Source organism: Centruroides sculpturatus, unplaced genomic scaffold (assembly GCF_000671375.1).
Source record: "Centruroides sculpturatus isolate CEXI.00-Female unplaced genomic scaffold, Cexi_2.0 scaffold430, whole genome shotgun sequence".
NCBI lineage: Eukaryota > Metazoa > Arthropoda > Arachnida > Scorpiones > Buthidae > Centruroides > Centruroides sculpturatus.
This window is the reverse complement of record NW_019384725.1, coordinates 278,739-303,431: the sequence shown is the minus strand read 5'-3', so window position 1 is coordinate 303,431 and position 24,693 is coordinate 278,739. Positions and strand designations below refer to the sequence as shown.

General features: G+C 26.0%; 1 protein-coding gene across 1 annotated transcript in view; it reads left to right on the top strand.

The window, feature by feature from the left end:
• Positions 1–24,693, top strand: part of LOC111628109 (calsyntenin-1-like) — a 104,293-nt gene that overhangs the window by 32,279 nt on the left and 47,321 nt on the right. Inside the window, exons 2-3 of the mRNA XM_023371833.1 lie at positions 4,994–5,095; positions 20,846–21,029. Coding sequence (XP_023227601.1) covers positions 4,994–5,095; positions 20,846–21,029 — 286 coding nt within the window. The remainder of the gene's footprint in view (positions 1–4,993; positions 5,096–20,845; positions 21,030–24,693) is intronic.

Below are 24,693 nucleotides of genomic sequence, written 5' to 3'. Positions count from 1 at the left end.
TCTACAACCATTTTTATAATGATTCCATTTACCCAAAATCTTGGAAATTAGCGAAAATTCTTATGATTTATAAAAAGGGAAACCGATCAGAACCTAACAATTACCGCCCTATTGCTTTATTATCTGTAATTAGGAAGTGTTTTACCGCAATACTCACTACTCGTTTTCAAAACTGGATCTCTGAGCAGGATTTAAATTCGAAATTCCAATATGCATTCTCCAAATCAAAAGGTACTGAGTTGTCAATATTCCTATTGACTTTAATTATTCAAATATACCTTCACAAAAAACGTAGAAAAATATTCTCGGCATTCATCGATATATCTAAAGCTTTCGACTCCGTGCATGTTCCTACTTTGATATATAAATTAAAAAAGAAAGGAGCTGGATCTAAATTCTGCAATTCAATTGAAAATTTATTTTTATCATATACAGTTAATATAGTTCATAATAATCACATATTTCCGAATTTAAAAATACATCGTGGAATACTCCAAGGAGAACCTTTATCGCCTCATTTATTTAATTTTTACATAAGAGAGATTGATGATTTATATACAAATGAAAATGAAGGAATTCTTATAAATGGCCGTACTTATCATTATATTTTATATGCAGACGATCTTGTTTTGTTAGCCCCAACTCGGATTATTCTACAACGTAAAATTAATGCACTTAATGATTATTTAAAATCTATTTTTTTATCTATAAATATTGACAAATCAAAAATTCTTATATTTAGAAATAATGTGAAAATATCTAATCAAGAAAAAAAGTTTTATCTAAATAATAAACCGATTGAAGTAGTAAATCAAATAAAATATTTGGGAATATACTTTAACTGGAACGGCCAATTTCAATACCATTTAAATTATCTTACTAGTAAAATTAATCAACTTATAAATAATGTTATTTATTTATCATCTAAGCTAAGGATTTCCAACCTAAAAATTCATTTGAAAATGTTTCATTCATTTATTGCTCCAGTATTTTTTTATGCCAGTCCTGTTTGGGCATTAGACTATTATAAATATTTGGAAAAATTCCATATCATTTTTCTGCGTAAAGTACTTCATATTGAACGCACGGTTCCAGGTTATGCAATTAGATCAGAGACTAATAGATTCCAACTTTTTCCATTTTTTTTGAAACGTTTATTCAAATTTTATCTTCGCATATTAAATACTGATGACGATAATATTAAATTTCTATTTCAATTAATAAGCAACCAAAATGGAAGCCTATCAACTAAAAATGTTTCGTGGTATCAAAAATTCGTTAAAATAATACAATCTTATGGAATTTCTACTTTATTACTCAATTCAACCGAAGACAACTGTAAACACGCATACTCCTTAATGATGAATTCTGCTTTATCTCAATCTGTTATCAAGGATCAAGATTCCATTTTAAATTCGACATATCACTATTGGTATCAAAATATGTTACATTTTCCATCAAGTTCGAATATTATTACAACAAATACTAATTTAAATATTAAGCGCACGCTGATTCAGATACGTCTTAATTACAATTCGTTACTGATTGGCAATGTATATATTGATTTTTCCAAGAAATGCTACTGGTGCAAGTCTGAATCTTTTAATATTTACCATATTCTTATTGAGTGTCCAAAGATTGAAGAAGCGCAATGTAAATTTAAATTAAAAGAAATTTTTGATTTAAGTCAAGAAGAAAATTTCAGAACTAATCTAGAAAAAATTCCGTTATGTAAAATGTATAATATTCATAACTTTTTTGTTCATATTTTAAAAATTTTGAAATATGATGTTGTAAATTGAATGATTAATATGTTATGTTTATCAAAAATTATGTAACCAAATATTTAAAAAATGTTTAAATAAGTATTAATTATCTTTTTGTAAATCTCTAATGCTAACCCCCTGTAACAAGATTTTTTCTTACTACAATAAAGCATTTGTATGTAATATTATTAATGTAGAATAATAAAATTTGTTATTAATTTAAAGGTATCCATTATTTTATTAAGTTAAATACATGATATTTGAATAAATTATATTTTATAATTACATTTCTTGAACAGTTTATTGTTTTATAACTTATAAGAGAAATTTGAGTGAATTCATATCTCAAGTTATATCATAATGCAGCAGTTAGCATAATGTCATAAAAAGCAGAGAATTTTGATATCATTCAAGCAATTATATTTATGAAATAATTTAATTACTGTAATTACTTTTTTAATTAATTGATTACACTATATTTTAATCTGTGTAATGTGTTAATCTGTATATATCTGTTATATATATATAAATTTTATAAATTTATGCATTAACTAAATTATTATACTAAAATATATTAAGTAGTTACAGCTGAAAATTTTCTTTATTTTAAAGTTTTTTCATTGTGAAATTTTGATTTCATCTGTCATAGATGGTTCCAAGCTTAACTTAGAAAGAAAGAGGGTGGGTTGGCATCAGGCAGGCAATCAGTTATAAAACCTAGCTAGTTTATTGTGAGATCTTGCTTAAATGTAGTAGCAAATGTTAGAGCTTCTCTTATGGATGATGCATATCAGCTTCATCTAACTAGTATGAGAAATGAGTTAGAGTTATCTTGTAACAATGAGCATGTGAAGTTAAAGAAGCAAGCTCATAATAGGAAATTGTATCATTGGGAGAAAGATTAGCTGTTTTAAATGTAAGAACATTAAGTAGAAAATGTATTTAATAAAAAAAGCATGTTACATATATTTTAGAAGTATCATTAAATTTATTTTAGAATTTATTGAATGGATACTATACAGAATAATTATAGCAATCTTTTAGAAAATTATATTTGACTAGCTGCTAAGACCTGCTTCGCTAGGTTTTTGTTTGTATGTGATATAGTTTTTTTTTTATATATAAAAGACTGTTTTTCTAAGTAATCTAGAATCTAGCTGCAAGGACCCACTTCGCTGGGCAAAAAGTAACGATAGTGAAGATTAAGATTAAGATAATTACATTATAGCTAATCTTACCCATTTTCACAGAATGCAAGAATTAGGTTCCCCATTTCCAGACTAATTAGAGAATTTTTACGTCCAGTCAAACAAACTATTTTCAATTTGATCAATTTTCTGGAACATTTGCAATCGTTCTATAATCGAACCAATTCGAATACAAATTCGAATTCGAAAATTTTTAAAATCGAAATAGAAAATCTTCCACTTTCAACCACTTTCAAGCCTATATCTCCCGCACCCTTATAGCTATCGAGACGCAACCACCATAGTGCACGAATGGAGACTTGGGGCTACTACCACATACAAACACCATTCATGTGCGATGTGTAGTTTTGGCTGAAAAGTGAAATATAGGGACACACACGTCCATTTATATATATATATAGATTATTAGTGTACATAACTAGATATTGTTCTACTTTATTTCGAGAATGTCAGATATAGTATGCATTTTTACTACATGTTATTTAAGATTTATAGCAAGTTCTTTACATTAAATTGAATTATTATGTATTTGCAATAATTTTAATTGCATTTAAACGGCATAATTTGTATTTTAAGCTGAGAAGGGTTTTGAAAAATGCATTTGCAAAGAATACAGATTAATAAAGATTCAAGTTTCAAATTTATAAATCTGCCATAATGAGCAGTTTGGAATAATAGGAAGCATTCTATCTTCTTTACTTGTCATATTATTTTCATCCAAATTCCAATAAGTAATTTACAGTAAGAATAAACAATTAAAACTGTACTCAAAAGGAAGACATTATTGATAAAATGAAAACAAAAGGATAATGCAGTTCAATGGAGGATAGTTAGTAAAACCTACTTAGATGGCATGGGCATATGGTTAGAAGAGAGGTAGAATTGTGTCTAGGGAATTAGTTTAGACAAATTAGGGACTTAGATTTAGGAGCTAAGAGAAGTAGTGATAGGCCAAAGAAAAATTGGAAGTTAGCAGTTAGGAAAGATTTAAAGGAGCTATAGTTAAATGGGGAGATAGTTCAAAATGGGATCATTTCTAAGCCTAGCATGTCAAGATCTGATCACTCTGTAAGTGGGAAAAGAGATGAATGATGATAATTTGAAATTTTGATGTAATCATATAATAAAGTAAAATCTCAAGTTTGTGATCATAAAATCAAATTTTTCCATAATACTTATTCTTTGTCAACTTCTAATTGGTATTTTTTTTTTTAAACTAGAAAAGTTTATTGTGCTATCCAATGAATACTTGTTCAGAATTTAAGTGCATTGCAGTGGGAGAGGATTACTTTGAAGGGGACAAAGTAAATTTTGATGAATAAATTAAAATCTTGCATTTTATTATGCAAGATTTGAATTTTATTATTTTATTGAATTATTTCCAATACTTTTTGGTCACAGGGCTATTCAAAAGCTGATGGAAAATAGAACAAAAACATTGGAACACCAAACAAGGTTTAAAATATGAAAAATAAAAAATAAAATATTTTACAGTCTGTTACACTACAATGACATACATATGCATTAAATATGATCAGAAATGTTAGTTTAATAAATGTTTTTGCTGTTTTATAAGGTTATATGTAGTTGATTGAGCGACTTAAAAATAGTAAAAATTAAATTTAAATATAAATAAATCAGAAACAAATGTGAAACTAAATAATTATTAAATTCCAAAATACAAAATGTATTTTACTAAACATTTTCTAAACTTTCAGCTATTAAAAGATTTTCATTTGTTATAGAAGTTAATTAAATCTAAAGATTTTCTAATTCTCCAAAAATTTTATGAAATTTATGTTTGATCTTAAAATAGGTATGATGTATACATAAATAAGAAAATTTGTAGACAGACACAAAAATATAATTTTTTTTGATAGCTAGACAAACTGAATTTGGTTAAGGTAATTATTCCAATAAATTATAATAAACAAACTAAATATCTAGTTTTGTAATTATTAATACCATTTAACTGTTAATGATAATCAAATTCATTGATATAATTGTTATATTTCATAGCACCTAAATTAGAAAATGTAATACCAAAAGAAGGATATCATGCGATTGTTAAAGAAACTGAAAGGCAACTAGAAGTAACTCCAAGAATCAAGGTTGTTAATGGTAAATATAATTTTTTCAAATATAATTGTTATCTTATACTGGAAATGATTATTTAAATCAAAATATATTGTATTTATTTATTTAATACATAATATTTAAATTTATTTCTTACAAGATTAAATTTTATATTAAGAGCAAGTCTTTTTATTTTACTAAAATTTATTAAAAGAACTAATTATATATTTTGGAATGAACTGAAAATATACTTCAACTATAACATATAACAGTTGTAACATTTTAAATTTTATTGATTTTATTTTAGTTAAAAGTTTTAATTTTTCTTATTTTTAAACTTGATTGTAGAAACTGTGTTGTTTTTAAATTTTATTTAAAATCATTTAAACAGTCCACTAGTCTTAAATGTCAAGAAATATTTATTATTTTAATAATTTTAGGATTTAGCATTCAGAATACAAATTCTGAAGATGGAATGTTTAAATCTAGGAACATTAAAGAAAAAAAATTACTTTAAAAATTGACTGACTATTTAAAGGGTTTAATTATAAATGCAGTACAATATTTCATTTTAAATGTTTTCTTTTTTTTAATTGTGTAAGCTGAAAATCTTAATATTATATTTTTAAATAAATTTTATTAGAGTAATAAGGTTTATGCTTATTATTATAATAATATATGTATATAGTATTGTTGGTTTTTAAGAACATATAACTTTCTTGATAATTATACATACATTCAACAATACAATAAGAATAAATTTAAAAGTTTTCATTAATAAAAGCACTTTATTGTATTCTCTTCTGAGTTTAGAAATTTATTCTAATTAATCAAACAATACAGCGAGATTCTTATCATGCTATAGTAAGGCTAATTAATCAATAAGATATTAAGCAATTTGGCTAGAAATAACTAGTTAAGCCACCATCTCATGTTCAATTTAATGATCTGAAATAAATAAATTTAATTTAGAATTTTCTGGAAGAAAACATTGGCCAGGAGTGGGACTCAAACAGCAATTCTTGCTTGCTGTGCAGATGCACTACCGGTTATCTTATTGTAGTCTGATAAGAGTCTGGTTGTATCATTTGATTAATAATGTTTATCAGGTTGATTGTATATGTAATTTATTTTAACATTGATGAATTTCATGAATTGAAGTAAACACTCTGAAATGCTTTAAATTTAAATCATTCTAGAATGTCTGAAAGTGCTTGGGAATTAGGATTTGTTTTATTTTTTTGCTCCAATAAAGCAATTTTTCTGTCATTTTTATATAAATTGTTTACTTAATTTTTAATGAATTTGCTCATAGATTAATGTAAAAATTGTAAAGCAGTCAATATATTTAATATATTATTAAGAAAAAGAATTTAAAAACACAAATTTTACTGTTTTATTTACTTTTTTCAATTTCAGTTTTATAGTTTTTAAATGTCTTTTGTATCATTAATTTGCTTTATGGATTAGATTATTTTTCCAAGCTTATTTTTGTTTTTAAAATATGTTAAAGGTTATTCCAATTTATTTCTATCTACAGTATTTTCTTAGTGCCTATTTGGACAAAGACTGTCATAATTCTTTTATTATATCAGTTTTATATCTTCATATTTTTTTTTTTTTTTTAATTTTCTAATTATAATATCAACATAAAATGATTTAATTTGTTTATAAAGTTTCATACTTACTATTGCATATAGGCCTACTTCTGATACAGAGTATTTTTATATCTAAATTTTTTTTAAATTTCTCAATATTCTAAATATTATACTTTATCTTTTCCCTATTTTAGTTTAGAGAAAAATTCAGTACATTTCTGAAAGTTAATAATTGGAATTATCTGCATCAATTTTTTGATCTATTTTTTTATCATTTTGAGTTGTTTTTATCATAACATAATTCGAAGTTACAGATCATCTTTTATATATAGACTATATATTTATGTTTGAACTCATGAATGAAGTGTTAAATTAATTGATTTATTTTAATTTTCTGTCATTTTTATTTATATACTGTTCATCTGCTTTGCTTAATAATATTCTGAATGTTGATTTTTGTTTATAAGTCATATAATTTCCAATGAATAAAACATTCGGCATATTAGATTTTCAAAAAAGACTATTTATAAGAGAAATGATATTATTTTATTTCTCTATCTCTCTGTCTAGATTATTAATAGGTTATCTATATGTGATCAGAAATGCTCTGATCATATTTCAATTTATTTTTCCCTGTGAACATTTCATCAAGCTGATCCTTCTATATTATAGGAATGTTATTTATGTTTCTAATCAATATTTAGTTTTATTTTTTATACTGTTTATAAATGGTTTTTCTAGCTGCTTCACAGTTAAATTATTAATATATTGGTATTTTGTTTTTATCATATTTATTATCATCAATATTATGTAAATTAGCTACTATATTTTATTATAGATTGTATAAACAGTATAGTATGTTTCATATTAAGTTTGTCTATATCACTCAGTCTGTTTAAATTTCTGTACTTAAGATAGAGAAATGAAATATTCTAGAAGAAAGGCATTTGGTAATAAGCTTAATTAATGACAATAAGAGAATTTAAAGTTTATAATGATTCTATAGATTCTATATATTGTCTGTTATAATTATCTGAACAGCACTAAAATGTTTTAATTAAGAACAGAGAGAGAGAACAAGAGAGAAATTTTATAATTTACAAATAAAAGAATTTGTTAGTAATAAAAAATATTTGTAAAATTTCATTTTCAGAAGTATTATGTAATATAATTTCTGTTTTTTAAGCAGAAAAAATTAACTATAGTTAATAACCGTTATTTATCATTTGTCATCTCTTATTTGAAGTAGTTGTCAGCAGGTTATTAGCAGTTATTATTCAAAGACTTCTGTAGAAGCATTTATAAGTAGCAGTTTTCTGGAAGTTAAATTTTTTTATATTTAAAATACTATGTTATTACATTTATTGAAATTTTTAAAAATACTTTTTTTACAGTAGTTTTTAATAACAAAATTAATATTTTCAGATACAGTAGTTTCATAGCTATTATCAAATCTATAAAATCAAAAAAATCAAATAAAGTTCTTTAAAAGCAAAATGTAGTCAAATATAAAAATAATATCATTAAAGTTATAAATTTTAAAATAAATTATAAATAATATTAAAAGTATTGTATAAAAATTATTAATATACAAATTAAACAGTATAGAGGAAAAAATATAAAATAAATCCAAGTTGTAGAAATATAAAAAAATCTTATGATTAAAACCATCTTTTATACATTAGGAAGTAGTAATAAGTTAATATAAAAATTATTCCATATTTTTACAATTAATGAAGTGTTTCTATAGTATTTGTAACAGCATGTTATTTCTAAATTCAGACTATTTGTGTGTCTGAATGTTTTCTGCATAGTTTTTACCTCAGACTTTTCATTGGATGAAAAGTCTCAGTCTGATGCAAATTTATTCAAAAATATTACATAGCCTATATACAAAACATGAAAAAGTCAGAAGTTAATACATTATACTGATTCTGTAATAATATATTTATTTATGATTATTTAATGATCTTATCATTTACAATTGTTTAAATAATTTAATATATTTTTATTAAACAAAGACATGAGACATGACTTTATAAAAATACATAGTTTGAGATCTTTTTAGTATTTAGTTGGTTTTTTTTTTTACTTATAAAGAATCTAAAAGCATCTTAAACACTGATAAATTATGTATACTTTTAGAAATACTTAATGAAAATTAAATAAATTTTGGTAAACTTTAGTAATAGTTATTTTTTGCTTCAAAGTTATGTTGACAACTAAGAAATGTACTGTACTGTACATGTTCATGATTATACATTGACAAATTTATAAATTTGATATAATAATGCTATTTGTTTACTCTATATAATTTAAGACATCATCTATATGCTAAAGAATCCACAAAATTATTTAAAATGTATGCTTAATTTATTATATATTTAGCTTGTAAAGTTATTAATGTTTACTCTTCCAATTATGTAAGTTTGATGATATAGATTGAATAGGCTTAATCTGAATAAATATGATGTGTGTTACTAGTAATATTGATTTAAATTATAAAAGTCTAATTTAACAAATTTAAAAGAATTATTTAAAAGAATAATTTAATTCATGAAAGATTATGGAATAATAATAATATCTAACTAATATAAATATTGATTTTTTTCTAGTTAGAATATGTATATTTATATTTCTCAATTATAGATTTAAGTATATGGCCAGCTTTATTTTCATAAAAACAAAAATCCAAAAATTGTTCATGTTTAATAGGGTATGAACAATGAGTAAAAGGAACATGATTATCATACATACTTGCCAACTATCAGTGTTTTGTATGCTCTTGTCAGTGGACAGGCTGCTTTTCCATTTTGTCAGTGTTTTTAAAGAATTTGATATTATCACATAAACACTTCATTTAAATGAATCTAATACAATATATGGTACCATACATTCTGAAGATATTGAATGTATTTTATTATAAATGACTGAAGTGAACCAGAACAACGTTCTCAGATTCATTCATTTGGGAAAGAATTAAGATTGATATTTTTATATATGTATGTTGGTATAGGTATGAGAATTTTAGCTCAAATATGATCATTTTAAATGGCAGATGTGTTAAGTTGCATTTTCAAGTCTGACAATGTTATTGCCCTTACATTGGTACTTAAATCAATTATGGCCAACTCGTCATCAGAAGGAAACTAATTACTTTTACAGTTAGACGAAATTATTGAGCAGTGCTACAGTTTCTCAGCCCAAAAGAAGAAACACCTGATTCTTCACTTAAGAATATACAGACCATATAATATGAACTTTCCCAAGAAAAGAAACCAGACGGTTCTTTGAGATTTGTGAGATTTTACAAAGTTTTGTAATCTCTATAAAATAGGCTAATGTGGTTTTGCCATACAGCATTGCAGGACTTCCCTGCATTGCTAGTGTTGCCACCAGGCTGGTTTTCATCTGGACAAGCCAGTTTTTAAATTTATGGTTTGGATTAATTATTAATTTGTCCAGTTTTTGTAGAAATTGTGAAACTGTGATAAAAAGAATTAAATTTATAAAAATATTTGCGAGTATTTTATTTTAGCGGTTAAAGACTAACTTCACACCACCACCCAAAGTTATCTCCATCTTATCCTTAGGCTGAGTGACAGAAAATGTACTTTTAAAATTCTAACTTGCAAATATCTCTGGCAAATATTAGGTTTGTTCCAACACAAGTCTCTAACTGGTTTAAAACTGGCATGCACATTGTTCAGTTCTTGGTTGTAAAATGACATTGCTCATGCCCCGTAAGATTTCAAATTTAGGGACTTGTGTTAGAACAAACCTAGTATAACTCGAATGTGACAGTTTCAGTTTACAAGTTTATAATTTCTATTTTAATTATTTAATATGACAACTCAAGAAATTAAAAGCCCTAAAAGAAAAAGGAAGCAAACTTGTAAATTTAATAAAGACTGGCTGACACAAAATGAATTTCAAAAATGGTTATGACCTGTTCAAGACAGTGTTGCCAATTTTTTATAAAATTTCTGACCCTGTCTGGGTCAGCAATGTTAAAGAGTATAAAGCTTTTGTTATACTCTTGACAGTGTCTATGGCAATAGCTTTATAAATTATCATATACAAAGATAAATTAAATTTTGTTTATTAAAGGTATTTAATACAAGCCTTGTGCAATATCAATGTTAATAAAGAATTTTTCACTTTTTATGCTGTCATCATTTTTATTTATAGTTCTCTATACGAAGGGTTTGCAAGTATGATTATAATAATCAATTTTAAAATTTTATATGTACATATATATATTTTTCCATATATATATAATATGAGAAATTAATACTAATTAGAGCTCACCAGTGGCCAAGCAGTTCTGTTCTCTGAACACTGGGAGTTCAGTTATCTGTTTGTGCCTTGCCAGGATGGGCTGACCACATGGAGTTTTCCAGGTTTTCTCCATTTCTGTAATATTTGAATAGAGGCCAGTTACCCTTAAAAAGACCTCCCAGAAGGCATTCCCCTTGGCAGATCATCCAAGTGTTGCGTTGCCATAACTAAACAAACAAACAATACTAATTAGTTTAAAAACATAAACTTAAAACATATTTTTTATGTATATAGAATAGAATTATTGTCAGCAAATTCACCAGTTTACCAGCAAATTATTGCTAGCAAAAAATGGTGAAAAATAAACCAAATTTTTTCATTGAGAAAAATAACTAGTATTTTATACAGAAACTTCACATTCTTCATGTTCGAATTCCACATTAAAGTAGCCTGATGAAGACCTCGATGAGGTTGAAAACATTTGCTAAGGTATAAGCACATACCACTGGAGCTGTAAAGGTTGTTTGGAGTGCTGAATTGTAAATCCTCTGGTGTAGGAAGAAGTTTATTACTTCACATTCTTCCAACAGACCTCAAAACTATATGAGATGATTAATTCTGCTAATTTTGTTTTGGCCATTTGTTTCTGAATATTTTCTTGTGTTCTTGAAAATAAGTTTAGCATATTAAATATCTATTATTTATGTGTTTTAATATATTTTAACGTTTCAACATACATTATAAAAATAATGTTGAAATGTTAAAATATATTAAAACACACAAAATAATGTATGTTGAAAGTATTCAACAGCTAAAAGAAACTATCTTTCAGTGTTATATACTTTAATTAATAACTTCATACAAGCAGCCATGCTAGTACTTTTGATACATTATCAGTGTCTTTTTCAGATGAAAAAGGATGCATATGGAACATAGATATAAAAATTAAAAAAAATATATATTGAAATAAATTTAGGTAACCATGCTGGCACAAATGTAGAAGAAAATTTAATTGAATATGATTTTTGAGCCACTGCTCACTTGCTTTTAAATAAGTGAAGAAATATTTAATTCCAGTTTCATAGGATTCAAAAGTAATAAATATATAATAGACACCAAAAATTATACAAGTCACAAAATAAACACTGTATTTCAGTATTATGTACTTTATATAAGTATTCTGTACAGAAGAATTCTAAAAGGAATTGGATAGCTCAAATTTCAAGAGTGATCAATAGTTATGGTTTCTCAATTGCTCCGTTTATCTTTTCGCCGAATCTAAGTGAAGATTTGTGTAGTCAGCTAACGCATAGCATTTTAGATATTCTATTATCACATGACATAGAAGACAACCGTTCACGTTTAAAACCAAACTGGTATGGTTCACTATTGAACTATCCAAATATTAATAATTATATTCTATCGAATCTACCTTTTGTTATAAAACGGTTTTTTATTCAAATACGTCTAAATTCAGAAATATTAATGTTAAATAATAAATTCTACTCGTATGCTGATAATTTATGTCCTAGATGTAATATGGAATTTTCAAAGTATCACTTGTTTTGCCAATGTGAAAAGAGCTATGAGTTAAAAAGGAAATTTGATTTGTTAAGTTTAAGTGAGTGCAGATCGGTGGAAGAAATGTACTATATTTTCCATAGAGCAACAACTCGATTAATAGTTAATTTATACAACTATGTTAAAACTTTTGTAAATATTTAGAAGGAAAATATTATTGTAATAATACTATGTAATATGTTATATTATTTAAGTTTATGGTTCTCCCATTGTAACAGGCAATTGCCGTATTACAAATAAAGCGTAATTTGGATTGGATTATGTACTTTAATAACTTCTTAAAAGCTATGAAAGTGGCTCCTTTTGTGAAATTATTAAAGTATTGATTTTATTATAACAATCAATGCTGGAATTTATTTTGTTATAACTACAGATAATTTTAAAAGAACACACTTCAATGTATTGTATTAAGAGATTTAATAATACAGTTTAATTGAAAAACATTTTAATTTCTAACTTTTTATACTGTTTATTTTCAAGGCAAAAATTAAGATGAAATGTGACTTAGTTTAATTTCTCATTCTCAAATGATTATATTTCAGATTTGAATCATAAAAGTTTTACTAGTTATATCTTGTTAATAATTTTGGGTTCAGTTGATGCATTTTATTATTATACTGACTGCATATTTTTATAAGAACCATTTGAAAACAATTATTATTTAATGATCAATCTTTAAATTTATCATTATTTCATTCCATGTCTTTGTTTTTACTTGATGAAAATTTATCTTCATATATTTACTAAAGTATTTTATATTTTAATTTATTGAGCCATAATTTTTATCAAATTACTGCTAACTTAAAAAATTAATATTTATTATATAACTTATAATTTTTTCACTTATGACATTAAAATAATAAATATAAATGTGAGCCTGATGTACTGAAAAAGAAAATAATTCAACAAATATATGATTTAAAATGATATTAATATGCTTGATTACAGATATATTGTGTGTTGAATATATCTGACTTTATCATTGGTTGTATTCATGAACTGAGTCTGTTTATTCCCATTAAAATATGTATAATTGGAAGTTTACCCGAAGTATTGAAATTGAGACCTATTGGTACCAGTCAAATTTTGAATTTTAATTTCTGAATATATGAGTGTAATGAAAAATTATAATATTTTTCTGTTTAATTTCCAATGATATTTGATGTTATTGAATGGCATTTTAAGATTTTAGATGCGCATATTAAGCAGAAATTATTAGTTTTAATTATATTTAACTGTGTAATATTCATAAATATTAATTTCTCAATCTATCTGTATTTTTACTAATCTGTAAATTGCATTTGTTTGAGAAATTTTATATTTTACCTCAACTTTGTTTTGGCATTATAATCCTATGATAAAATGCCAATACTAAAAATTACTTTAAATAATTTTAAAAATATGTGATATTGAATTTATTTTTATTCTATATTTAATGATCAGTACAATAAATTTTCAGAATGTTATAATGATGTGATTAAATAATAATTAAATTGCAAATAAATCAATTTCATAATTATTCATTTGCATTAAGATTTATAAATAAAATTTTTGATTGAATTTTATTCATGTAATTACAAAAGCAAAGAAATTTATTGCAGCAAAAATTTATACAACTATATATTTGGTAAATTGTAAATTGTGATTATGCTAATTTATTAAACGATAATTAAGTAAAATTTAACCTACTTTTTACATTCAAAGTAAATTGAGTTCTATTGACAGTTTTCATTAATGCCTACCAAAAATAGCTTGCTATATCTTTTGATATTTTAAGTATCAGTCTACTTGGCAGATTTCCAAAGTCATAAATTGGTCACAAATGAATTATTATTATTGCCATTAATTATTTCAGTAAGTATGCTCTAACTAAAATCATCATTATAACTTCACTAATAAATTCATTAAATTTTTGCAAAAATATCATATTAATCTATGCTTTCTTCAAATCTATTTTGACCAGGGGCAGATTTAGAGGATGTGCAGGGCTCAGTTGCACTCTTCTTCTGGGTGTTTTTTTCCTGAGTAAAGCTAGGTACCTCAGGTAGTGAAAAATTTTGTAAGGCATATTGATTCCTTTCTGCACCCTCTCTAGATTTTGAATCCATTATTGATTACAACTAAATACCTATGTTGTAAGGAATTTAAAAAACAGAAAAACTTTATGATACAGTTTGTCAGTGAGAGTAAATATACTGTTATAACCCATGAAATAGATTCTAGATTCTGTTTTATGTGATTTAAAAAAATAAAAACTTATAGTGGCAGCTCTGATTTGAAGATATAACATTCCTATCAGTTCTCAGTTAAATTTTAAAATGTGTAAAAAGTGCAGAACATTAGGAATTTCAAATTCAGGAGAATTTATGTTACAGTCTCTTTTCTGTCATTGTTTGTATTGCTGACTTTAATTCTATTCTTTCTTTAACCATTTTCAAATGTGACAGGGAATTTAAACAATGGTTAATAAGGAAGAGAATTACACAAAGAACATATCTCTTCAATCTTCTGTTACAGAAGTTCTTAATCTAGGGTTTATGAACATTTTGAAGATCAATTCAGAGTTTATGAAGTAAAGACTTTCTTTGAAAAATAACTGTCTAAATACAGTAGACCCCCCTATAACACCGTTGATAATTCCGTTTTATACGAATTTCATGTTGTACGAGTCACTTAGATTTTACAAATACGTGAGTTGTTCACAGCCCAGCACACGTATTTGTAAAATCTAAATGACTCGTACAACATGGAATTCGTATAAAAAGGAAAAATTAACAATGTTATAGGGGGGGTCGACTGTAAATGAAAACTTAAAGTAAAATTTGAAAATAATTTTTTTATTGTCAGTTATTATTAATATTAAAAAATTTCCTGTTATGAAAACAAAATTAGAAATTATTTTACAATAACATTATTACTTGAATGTATTACTATAAGTATCTGCGATATAATTCTATGTGAAAGTAATTACTTTACAATGCAGAATTTTCTTCAAATTTATTTATGGATGTTTATCTGAGGGCATTTTTAATATTTATTACATTCTTAAAATAGGCAGTAACAAGAAAACTGTCTGTTGTAGATATTCTCAGAGGCCATATCATTCCTTAATTCACTGATTTCATTTTGCCAGTCTTATATCAAAACTTTCTGCTTTTATTGACCTTTATGTTATTTTTCTAGTTTCATTAGTTTCTTTATGATAGTCCTAAAAACAATTCCACCTTTTACAAATATTATACACAAACTTATTTTTTTGGAGTCAGAATATGCACAAAACTCAATAGTTTAAGTCTCAAGAACTTTCAGACTAACATTCCATCTTCATGAAATTCATTCATAAGAAATGATAAATAATTATTTTCATTCATATGATCAGTCTCTAGAATATCTCATTCTGTTCTGAAATAATTGTTTTTAAAATTTTAATTAATTTAGATAAAATTTAAATTAAATTAAATTTAGATGATTTAAACTTTCAAACTTTGCTGTTAAAACCACAAATTCTCAAAATTGGTTAAACAGTTTTAACAAAACCAGTTTTGGTAAAAATCAGTATTTAAATATCAGATGACAAACTGGTTTCAAAATCAATATGAATTTAGTAGAATTAATGTTTTATTGTTGCATTTTATTAATATTTATATGATAGAGATTTGTGAATATGCCTGTATTATGTATTATTTTCTCCAAAAAGAGATCAGTATTTTTTGATGTAGTAGACACTTTAGTCTAAGTATTTAATAAACAGCATTTGAAAACTTTATTGCTTTAAAATTAATTTTTGCTAGTTCTCACATTAATTTTAAAATTTAAATATGATTAATGCTTGGTGTTCTGTTAAAAAGGTCGAGGGTGGTAAATAAATGCCAAGTACAAATTATAATGTTACACTGAAATATTCTAGTAGTATATCTGTTCAGTTGAGGATGACTTTCAGCTATTCCATGTATCAGTAATCTTCATGTCTTCCAATCTCTCACTGCTTTATTTATTTCAGCAGTATTCAAGTGCTGTTGTTGATGGTGTCAATTCATTAACTTCTTGGTCAACCTCTTTTCCTGTTTCTACTAGTCACTTTGAGCACGATATCCTTCTTAAGTGATTTACTACTTTGGTTGATTTGTCTAAAGTACAAAAGCTTCTGTTTTGTTAGCCCAGCCTCTAGTAAGAAGCTTGGTTTAATCTGTTTCAGACTCACTTCGGTTGTTATTGGAATCAGTTGTGTGGAATTATCTTAAATTCAAACATACTTTACTGCCAATTAAGTCAAAAAGGCAACTAAACACAATGATACAGATTTCATTACCTGTTCAAAACTGGTTTCCAGTTTTTCTGCTAAAATTGCAGTTTATTGAAAATCAGTTAATCAGTTTTATCAAAAACTGGTTTTGTTGCCAGCACTATGTTGAATATTGGAAGCAGACAAAATCTAGCCATTATCCTATTGCAACCTCTAATGGATTAAAATGTTTTAAAACTTTTACACTTTAATTAATTAATTTTTTTTCTACCTTCAGCTATCTTTAAATGTCCATGATCAGGCCTCCTGAAAATTAATTATATAGCTTGCTTAGGATTATGACAATAGCATAATTGAATTTTGCATATTTCTAGAATTGTGGAAACTTGAATACCACCCACATATATTATTTTTTCTGTTCAATGTATAATACTGTTTTAGAGTACTCTCTATCTTTTTAACACATTTTCTTACAGTATTGGAAAGTCATAACATTCCTTAAACATTTCATGAATGTTTGCAAGACTTTCTATAACTTCTGTCTATTCTTCCAGTTTTTACCAGTCTGATTAGACATTTGTGATTCTTATATGTGATCAGCATGCATGCAATGTATATTTAAAAACAGGAATTATTAGACATTAACAAAGAGTTATTATAGGAGCTCTTTCTAATGATCATAATTTCACAGTTATTTGGTTCTTTTAAGTCTAATATAATCTTACAGTTGTATTTTATCATCTTTCTTGAGAGGAAAATCTAATAAATGATATAAAAATATTTTTATAAAACTATTTCTATATTTTTCCCATACAATAAACATATTATTTTATTTTTTTGCTTTTTTTTGCCATAATGTTACCAAAAATAAATTAATCAGAATTTTCTGTTGTTCTCTGTAAAAATCTATCCTTGAACCTGAAATATGATTGATGAACTGTGATATAAACAAGATCTGATAAATCCCAGAAAGATAAGCTTTTTTAACTCTTGTAGATCCAATTCTGAAATAGTTCAAAGAAAATAAATCATGAAATAGGCCACAAATTTAATATATTAAATACTTGAAAGGAAAGATATTTCAGTTATTTTCAAATATGATTATTTTTAATCATATAATTTTTATAACATTATATAACCAAAAAAAATTTTGTAGATCTTAAATTTATTACATTATATAAAAATATATCAAAAACTTTTTTGGTATGTAATAACTTTTAGGAAAATTAAATTTAGAATTCAAAATATGCATATATTAAATTGGTATTGAAAAATCCAAAAGTAAATATCCTGATAATCTTGGTCTAAATTTCAGAAATTAACTAATCAATGCTGATTGGAAAAAATTCAAATTACATGTCAAATTTATGAAACTTGTGAAAATTTCTTAAGAATTAATCCTGTATGATTGTTAAGTGATGTGTAAGCGGAGCTCTTCATAAGTCAGGTATTTTGTCTGTGATCGAAGTGTAAAGCAACTGCGTGACCATTAAACATTTTTTCCAAATATGTACAAATTGGTAATGCTGATGTTTTGACAAAGAAAGATTTTGAAATTTGATCTATGGGCTGAGATATTTGAGTCAAAATTTGCCATATAAAGTCAATGGGCTGACTGCTTGTTATAAGTTTAAAGCAACTGCATAACCACTAAACATGAGTTTTTTGCAAATTCTGTCCATTCCAAAATGATAGTCACTGTGAAATAATGACATTAATAATGGAATAAATAAATAGTATTTCAAAGTTCACACCAAATTAGACATAATACTAGATGTATATACTGTCAGACAGCATTAAAATCTTTTTATACCAAGTACTTTCGACAATACACAATCATTGTCACCAGGCAAATGAATGTCACTATATGTCATAGGCCTGTAACATTCTCAAAATTTAAATATTCTAAACATTTAAACCTAACACAGGATCCGAGGATCACAAGAAAGAACAAAATTTGAAATGTTTCAAACTGTTTTCGACATTATGTTAGAAGCATATCTGAACTTTTATATTTTTGTGTCAAGCCAAAACAGTTAAATCTCTGCCTGAAAATATATGTCAGGAAGAACTGGAGGTTAAAATGGCTTGACAGGTAGTTATTATTTTTGTTCTTTTTCAACATAACATAAGTGATACAAAAGAGCATTGCAGTTATTATTCTAAACAAGAATTAAAATGAAAAGGAATATTAATTCCATGTGCTACATCAATTCTTGTTATGTTGTAGAAAGAGCAGATAATGATTTGTAAGTAGTCTTTGATCAATAAGTTTGAAATGAAGTTACTATAAATTTAGTTTATTGGAAAAATTGTCATTCTGCATGAAGCAAATTCAAAACATCCTTTCAAAGAATATATTTATAAATTATTTTTAGTTGTACTATACTTTAATATCAAAGCACATTAAGATTTGAATTGCTTCCTTCAATTGAAGTGCTGATATTTTTATGTTAACATAGATAAACATCTAAATGTCAGTAACATTGCTAGCAATGAAATTAGCAATATTCTTATAATTAAGATTTAAATTTTTTAATGTTTAACATAAAATATAAAACTATTATTTTATGTAATTATAAAAAATATAAGAAAATTTAATATTACAATAAACAGAAAAAAGTTAAACATATCATATAAAAGTTTTAAATATCAAGTATTTTGACCAACAAATGCTAGTCATTGAGATGGTATTGGATTCAAGAATCTGAAGGAGTTTTTTTTATCTTAAATTAATGAGACATTCATTGAAATATTTATGATGCATTCTTTGGTTGTCATAAGAAGCAAACTTTTTCAATCAGACTACAAATGAAACTTCTTTCCACTTAATTTCAGTATCCTCATCTAAGGATGACTTTAAACCAACATCTACAAATGATGCCAGTTTTTCCAGTTGTTAGCATATTAGGGATGTCTTTCCTATAATTTTTTTTTTATAACTTTCTGCAAGTTATGAAATAAAGTCATATCTATATAACTTTTTCATATAACTTAGATATTAATTTTTGTTTTTTCTGTAATGTGGGTTACATGTTTTAATTCTGGAAAATAAAATAGCCTTTAACTATTGCTATAAATCAGTATTACATGCTATCTATACTGTTTTGAAAAATAAACCACCAATTTTAAACAGTGATAAAATTTCAAAGTCACATGTTTTTGGCCTAATTTATAGACCATCATCAGAAGTTTTTTAATAATAAATTATAGAACATTTGACTATTATTTAAAAATTTGGAATTTTTATCAAATTTTGTTTTAATGTTATTGTATTGTCAGATATTTTGATGCATTTATAAACATCTTGAAGCCTGATATTTTAGTATAGTAATATGTTAAATGATTGCCAGATTAAATCAGGCTACTTTCCACTATTATTTTTAATTAAATTCCTATGCCTACCTCTAGTACCAAATTATTTAGAATTTAATTAAAAATAATAGCAGTGAAATAGCCTGATTTAATGTGGCAATTGTTTGACATATTTTGGTGCATTATTCTTTTGTGTTTATATACCTAGTTGCAATGTTATCATGATACGTAATATTTTAGTTATTGGTCAATGTTCTTATTTTCAAATTTTTAAAAAACAGTCATGTCTTCTATAATTTGTCATTGAAGAACTCTTGATGATGGTCTATAAACTAGGTAAAAACACTTGAGTTGAAATTATATTAAGTTATTTAAATAGAAAATAATTAAATTTATGTAATATTGCTACTAATTATTTGGCCATTTCTTGATAAATTTAATAATTATAATTAAATTAATATTTAATTAATAATTAATTTATAAGATTCTGGAAGAAAAGAATTGGCCTGAGGTGGGACTCTAACCCATAACTCCCACTTGCTAATATGTTGCCAGTTACACTACCCGGACCTCTGTCCGATCTTTGCTTCCAGAACTATTAATTTAGAAATATCCATACTGGTTACTCAGTACCAGTGGGGATGACTCCAACACACACAGCCTGTAACTAGCAATTATTTGGCATTAAACTAAAAATTGGGTTATTGGATATTTACATTTAAATTTATACATATGAAGATTCCTAAAATAGTGAATGAAATATTATTTGATTTTCAGCTGAAGTTTGTAATTTCCTGATAACTAATAAGCATCATGGAGATGTACCATTTGTTGCTGAAATTACAAATAAAGAAGAAGGAGAAGTTGTTCTTGTTGCAAAAAGGGAATTGAATTGTGAAAAAAGGAAAACATATAAATTTGATATTGCTGCTGTTGGATGTGATGGTCAAATATCAGAAAAGTATGTATAAAAATTTATTAAAATTTTTAAAAATATTTAATTATAAGAAACTTTTATTCTTTTAATTATATACAGTTATCATAAAATAGATTTTTTTATTATAAATAGTCAGAAATTAGAAAATGTAAAAATATGTATTTTATATGTAATTTTCTCAGATTTGTTGATGTCTCTCAAAATATGACACACAAAATCCAGACCATGTAGAACTTTGTACTGTACATAAATTTCTGAAATGTTGCACTCATTGAACAATTTGAATCCCATATATTTGAACTTGAAACCTGAATGGAATTCAAGTTCAAATCTATTTTGGGTATATCTTCTGAGTTAATCAGTATTTGATAATATGCCTGGGTCAAACCAGGGTTGAAAAAATATATTTTTTTTTCTTTGAGATTCATTCTATGTGTAACCATGTATGTGTGAGATCAAGTAATGCTCAGAAATTGTAATGACATTTAGATGTCTATAATTGTCACAAGGATGCCAATCCCAATTACTTTTATGGATCATGTGTAGTGAGCTGCTCCACTGGATGTCAAGTTAGCCAACATATATTCAAATTCTAGTCTATATTTTCCTTTTGTCTGGCAGAAGCCTACAAGGTTTTCTGATATTAACAGCCCTCTCATCTATATAAAAGAGAAACATTGCATTTTGCTATTCCTGATCATAGGAATGGAGAAACAAGTTCTGAAACATCAAAAGATGGTGAAAAATCAAATTTGCTCAGACTAGTGCAATCAACACAGTGGAGCACAAGGCAGTTTTTCCACAGATATCATTAGACTAACTATAGTACAGGTATCCAACAATTGCTGGTTTCAGATGTCTGATGATGATTTCCTATAATTTGAGTCCTTAATAGGAGTTGTTTTGATTTAGTAAATTGATATATTAGGTGCTATCTCAGGACACCATATTTGTTCTTTAGTGGTGGTTTCGGAAGGATATTGCTTATTTAGTCTCTATCTTGCCCTCCATTGTGAGTCTGTTGTTGCAAATGTTGCCTTAATTTGGGCAAACCATAATATTGGGTTGGCCTTCCAAAATGGAGATATCCACATAGCTACCTGTGAGATCTCAATGAAAACATTCTCTCTAAGTGTCTGTTGCTAGGTGTGTTGTCTTCAATAGCATTTTGAAATAGTTTCTAACACATATTTTTCAAAAATGATGGATGTTGATAACCTGTGGAAATAAAAATTACCTTATTGCACTGTATTGATGAAGGTGTTCCTTTATTGTGTGATGAATATTCTATTATATCCAAGAGTTAGTTGATGATTTGACTGAGCTTTTAATAACAGTGATGAAAAAAAGACAGTCCATAATTTGACCTATTGTTAACTTTCAAATCACATTCAGTTCACTAATGTTGGTGGTGCTGGTTTCTTCCGTCTGCCAATGTCTTTGATACAGCAAAATAACATTCTAGTGACTCTAAAGAATTGTTTATTGAGAACAGAAACAGACTGTACAACACTACACATATATGACAATATGGGTGAAGAATCCCATGCACAAAACCATAATATATCATTGGAATTTTTTCAGCATCAGAATTTACTTAATAAGAGTAACATTGAATATCTACATATCACATATGGTTACAAATTATTAATTTGTTATTTACTAATATTAAATAAGAGACCATATTTTCCTTACTAATAAATTTTTTGTACAAAAATAAAACACTTAAAGATTCAGTTTAGTCATTAATGTTTTGATTATACAGCAAGTTCTCATTTAACATTGTTTTGTTGTAATGTTGTTGAAGAAAAATCAATCACATTTGTAATCATTTAAAATTATTGCTGTTGAATTTTCTTTATAAACAGTAAAATTGATTCTATAAGGTGGAGATTAAATGCTGAATGTTTGAAAATGAAAACTTCCTTTGAAACAAACTTGATTTCTCTTAAGTCATTTCTCTTAACATCACAATTTCCAAGAACTTATTGATGACATTAAGTAAGTATTTGCTTATATGTTACAAAAATTATTATTATGGAAGTAGAGATTATTCAAAATTTAAAAAATAATGTTATAATGACTACCAATTAGCTGATGTAACTGTATTATGGCAAAGAAATACGTATAATCGAAAATTATTATTTTAAAATAAAATTGTTAAAAAAACATTAATTTAATGGCAGGTTGACCATTACTAATCCAGCATCATTGGGACCTGTAGGGTGATTTTGCTGGATTACTGATGGTTAGGTTAGAATGGGTCAGCAACTTATGGCACACAGGACGATTTTCAGTGGCGCACTGATTGAATAGAAATGTAGTAAAAATTGTATTTTAATTATTAATTACACATTTAAATGGAAGTCATAGTTCAGTGAAAGCTGTGGTACATTAAAAACGAATCTCTTGTTTGTATATTTCTATTACAGTGTATGTGTTTACAGTCCATGTTGCCATCTATGTGCTATGCAAGTGCTTCACATGTAGGAACATAATTCAATTAAAAACTTAACTTCAAAATTATACATTGTTGAAGTCCATTATAACTGGACTAATTTTGATAACATATATAATAAACTTGGTAGAATCATGCTGGCACTCAGAATAACACTATAACTTACATTCAGCATAACACTGTGGAAAGGTTGCTGACCTCTAGGTTAGAATATACTTAACCCAACAGTTAACCATCTCATCCTACCTTTAAAATATTCTGTAAATCAGTACTAGTTGGTTAGAAACATTACATGAAAATTCTTGTCAAATTATTGTACATCTGACAACATTGAACACTCCTAAACAGTAATGGCAGGTTGGTATGCAAGTGGTAACACAGGAAATTTGAAATTATGCTAGTCAAAATTAGTGCCAGATTAGTGATGATATACTTGTATTATTTTTATTAAAAAACAAATCTATTTTTGTAATCAGAATACAATAGAATGTCAATTTCAATTTACTGATTTTCAAATATAAAATATATCTATAATGTTATTGCTTAGGAAATACATAAATTTCAAATTCCTGTATTTCCTAAGCAATATAATAATATATGTATATTATATTTACATCTGAAAATCAGTTTTTTATATAGGAAAAAGTGCATTCGTAGAAATCAATTAGCCTCTATAATTTTAAAATAATTCTGATAATTATATGATGATAATTACTATTAAAAATAAAATAGGTACTGTAAATAAAAGTCTTATGAATACAAAATTTTGAATTATTTTAGATTACAGTCAACCCCCCTATAACACAGTAGATATGTTCCTGTTTTTATGAATCCAGCTTCTAGGAGTCCAGCCAATCACAGTCTGGCATGTGTGCAGTTTACGGACTACGGCTGTTTGAAAGGTTTCTTCCATAAAATTAATCGATTCTAGACCAATTCGACTCAACATTTCCAAAATACGTATAATTTTTTGGGAATAATCCATATAAACTATGCTATAAACAAAAAATTGTAGGATTACTTACCGAGCGTGCACGTTCGACTACGCTGTTGCTTAAGCTTGTTTTCGTTGTGGAGATTGTCATTGAATGGTGCTCACGTGCTTCCTGATAAATTATTTTTTTGCGAAAAATTCGCTAAACTTTGGAGACATCATTAATATAAATATAATTTTTATGGACGTTAAATAATAAATGGTTTTTAGTAGGTCCGCTGCTCGTTTAAACTCAA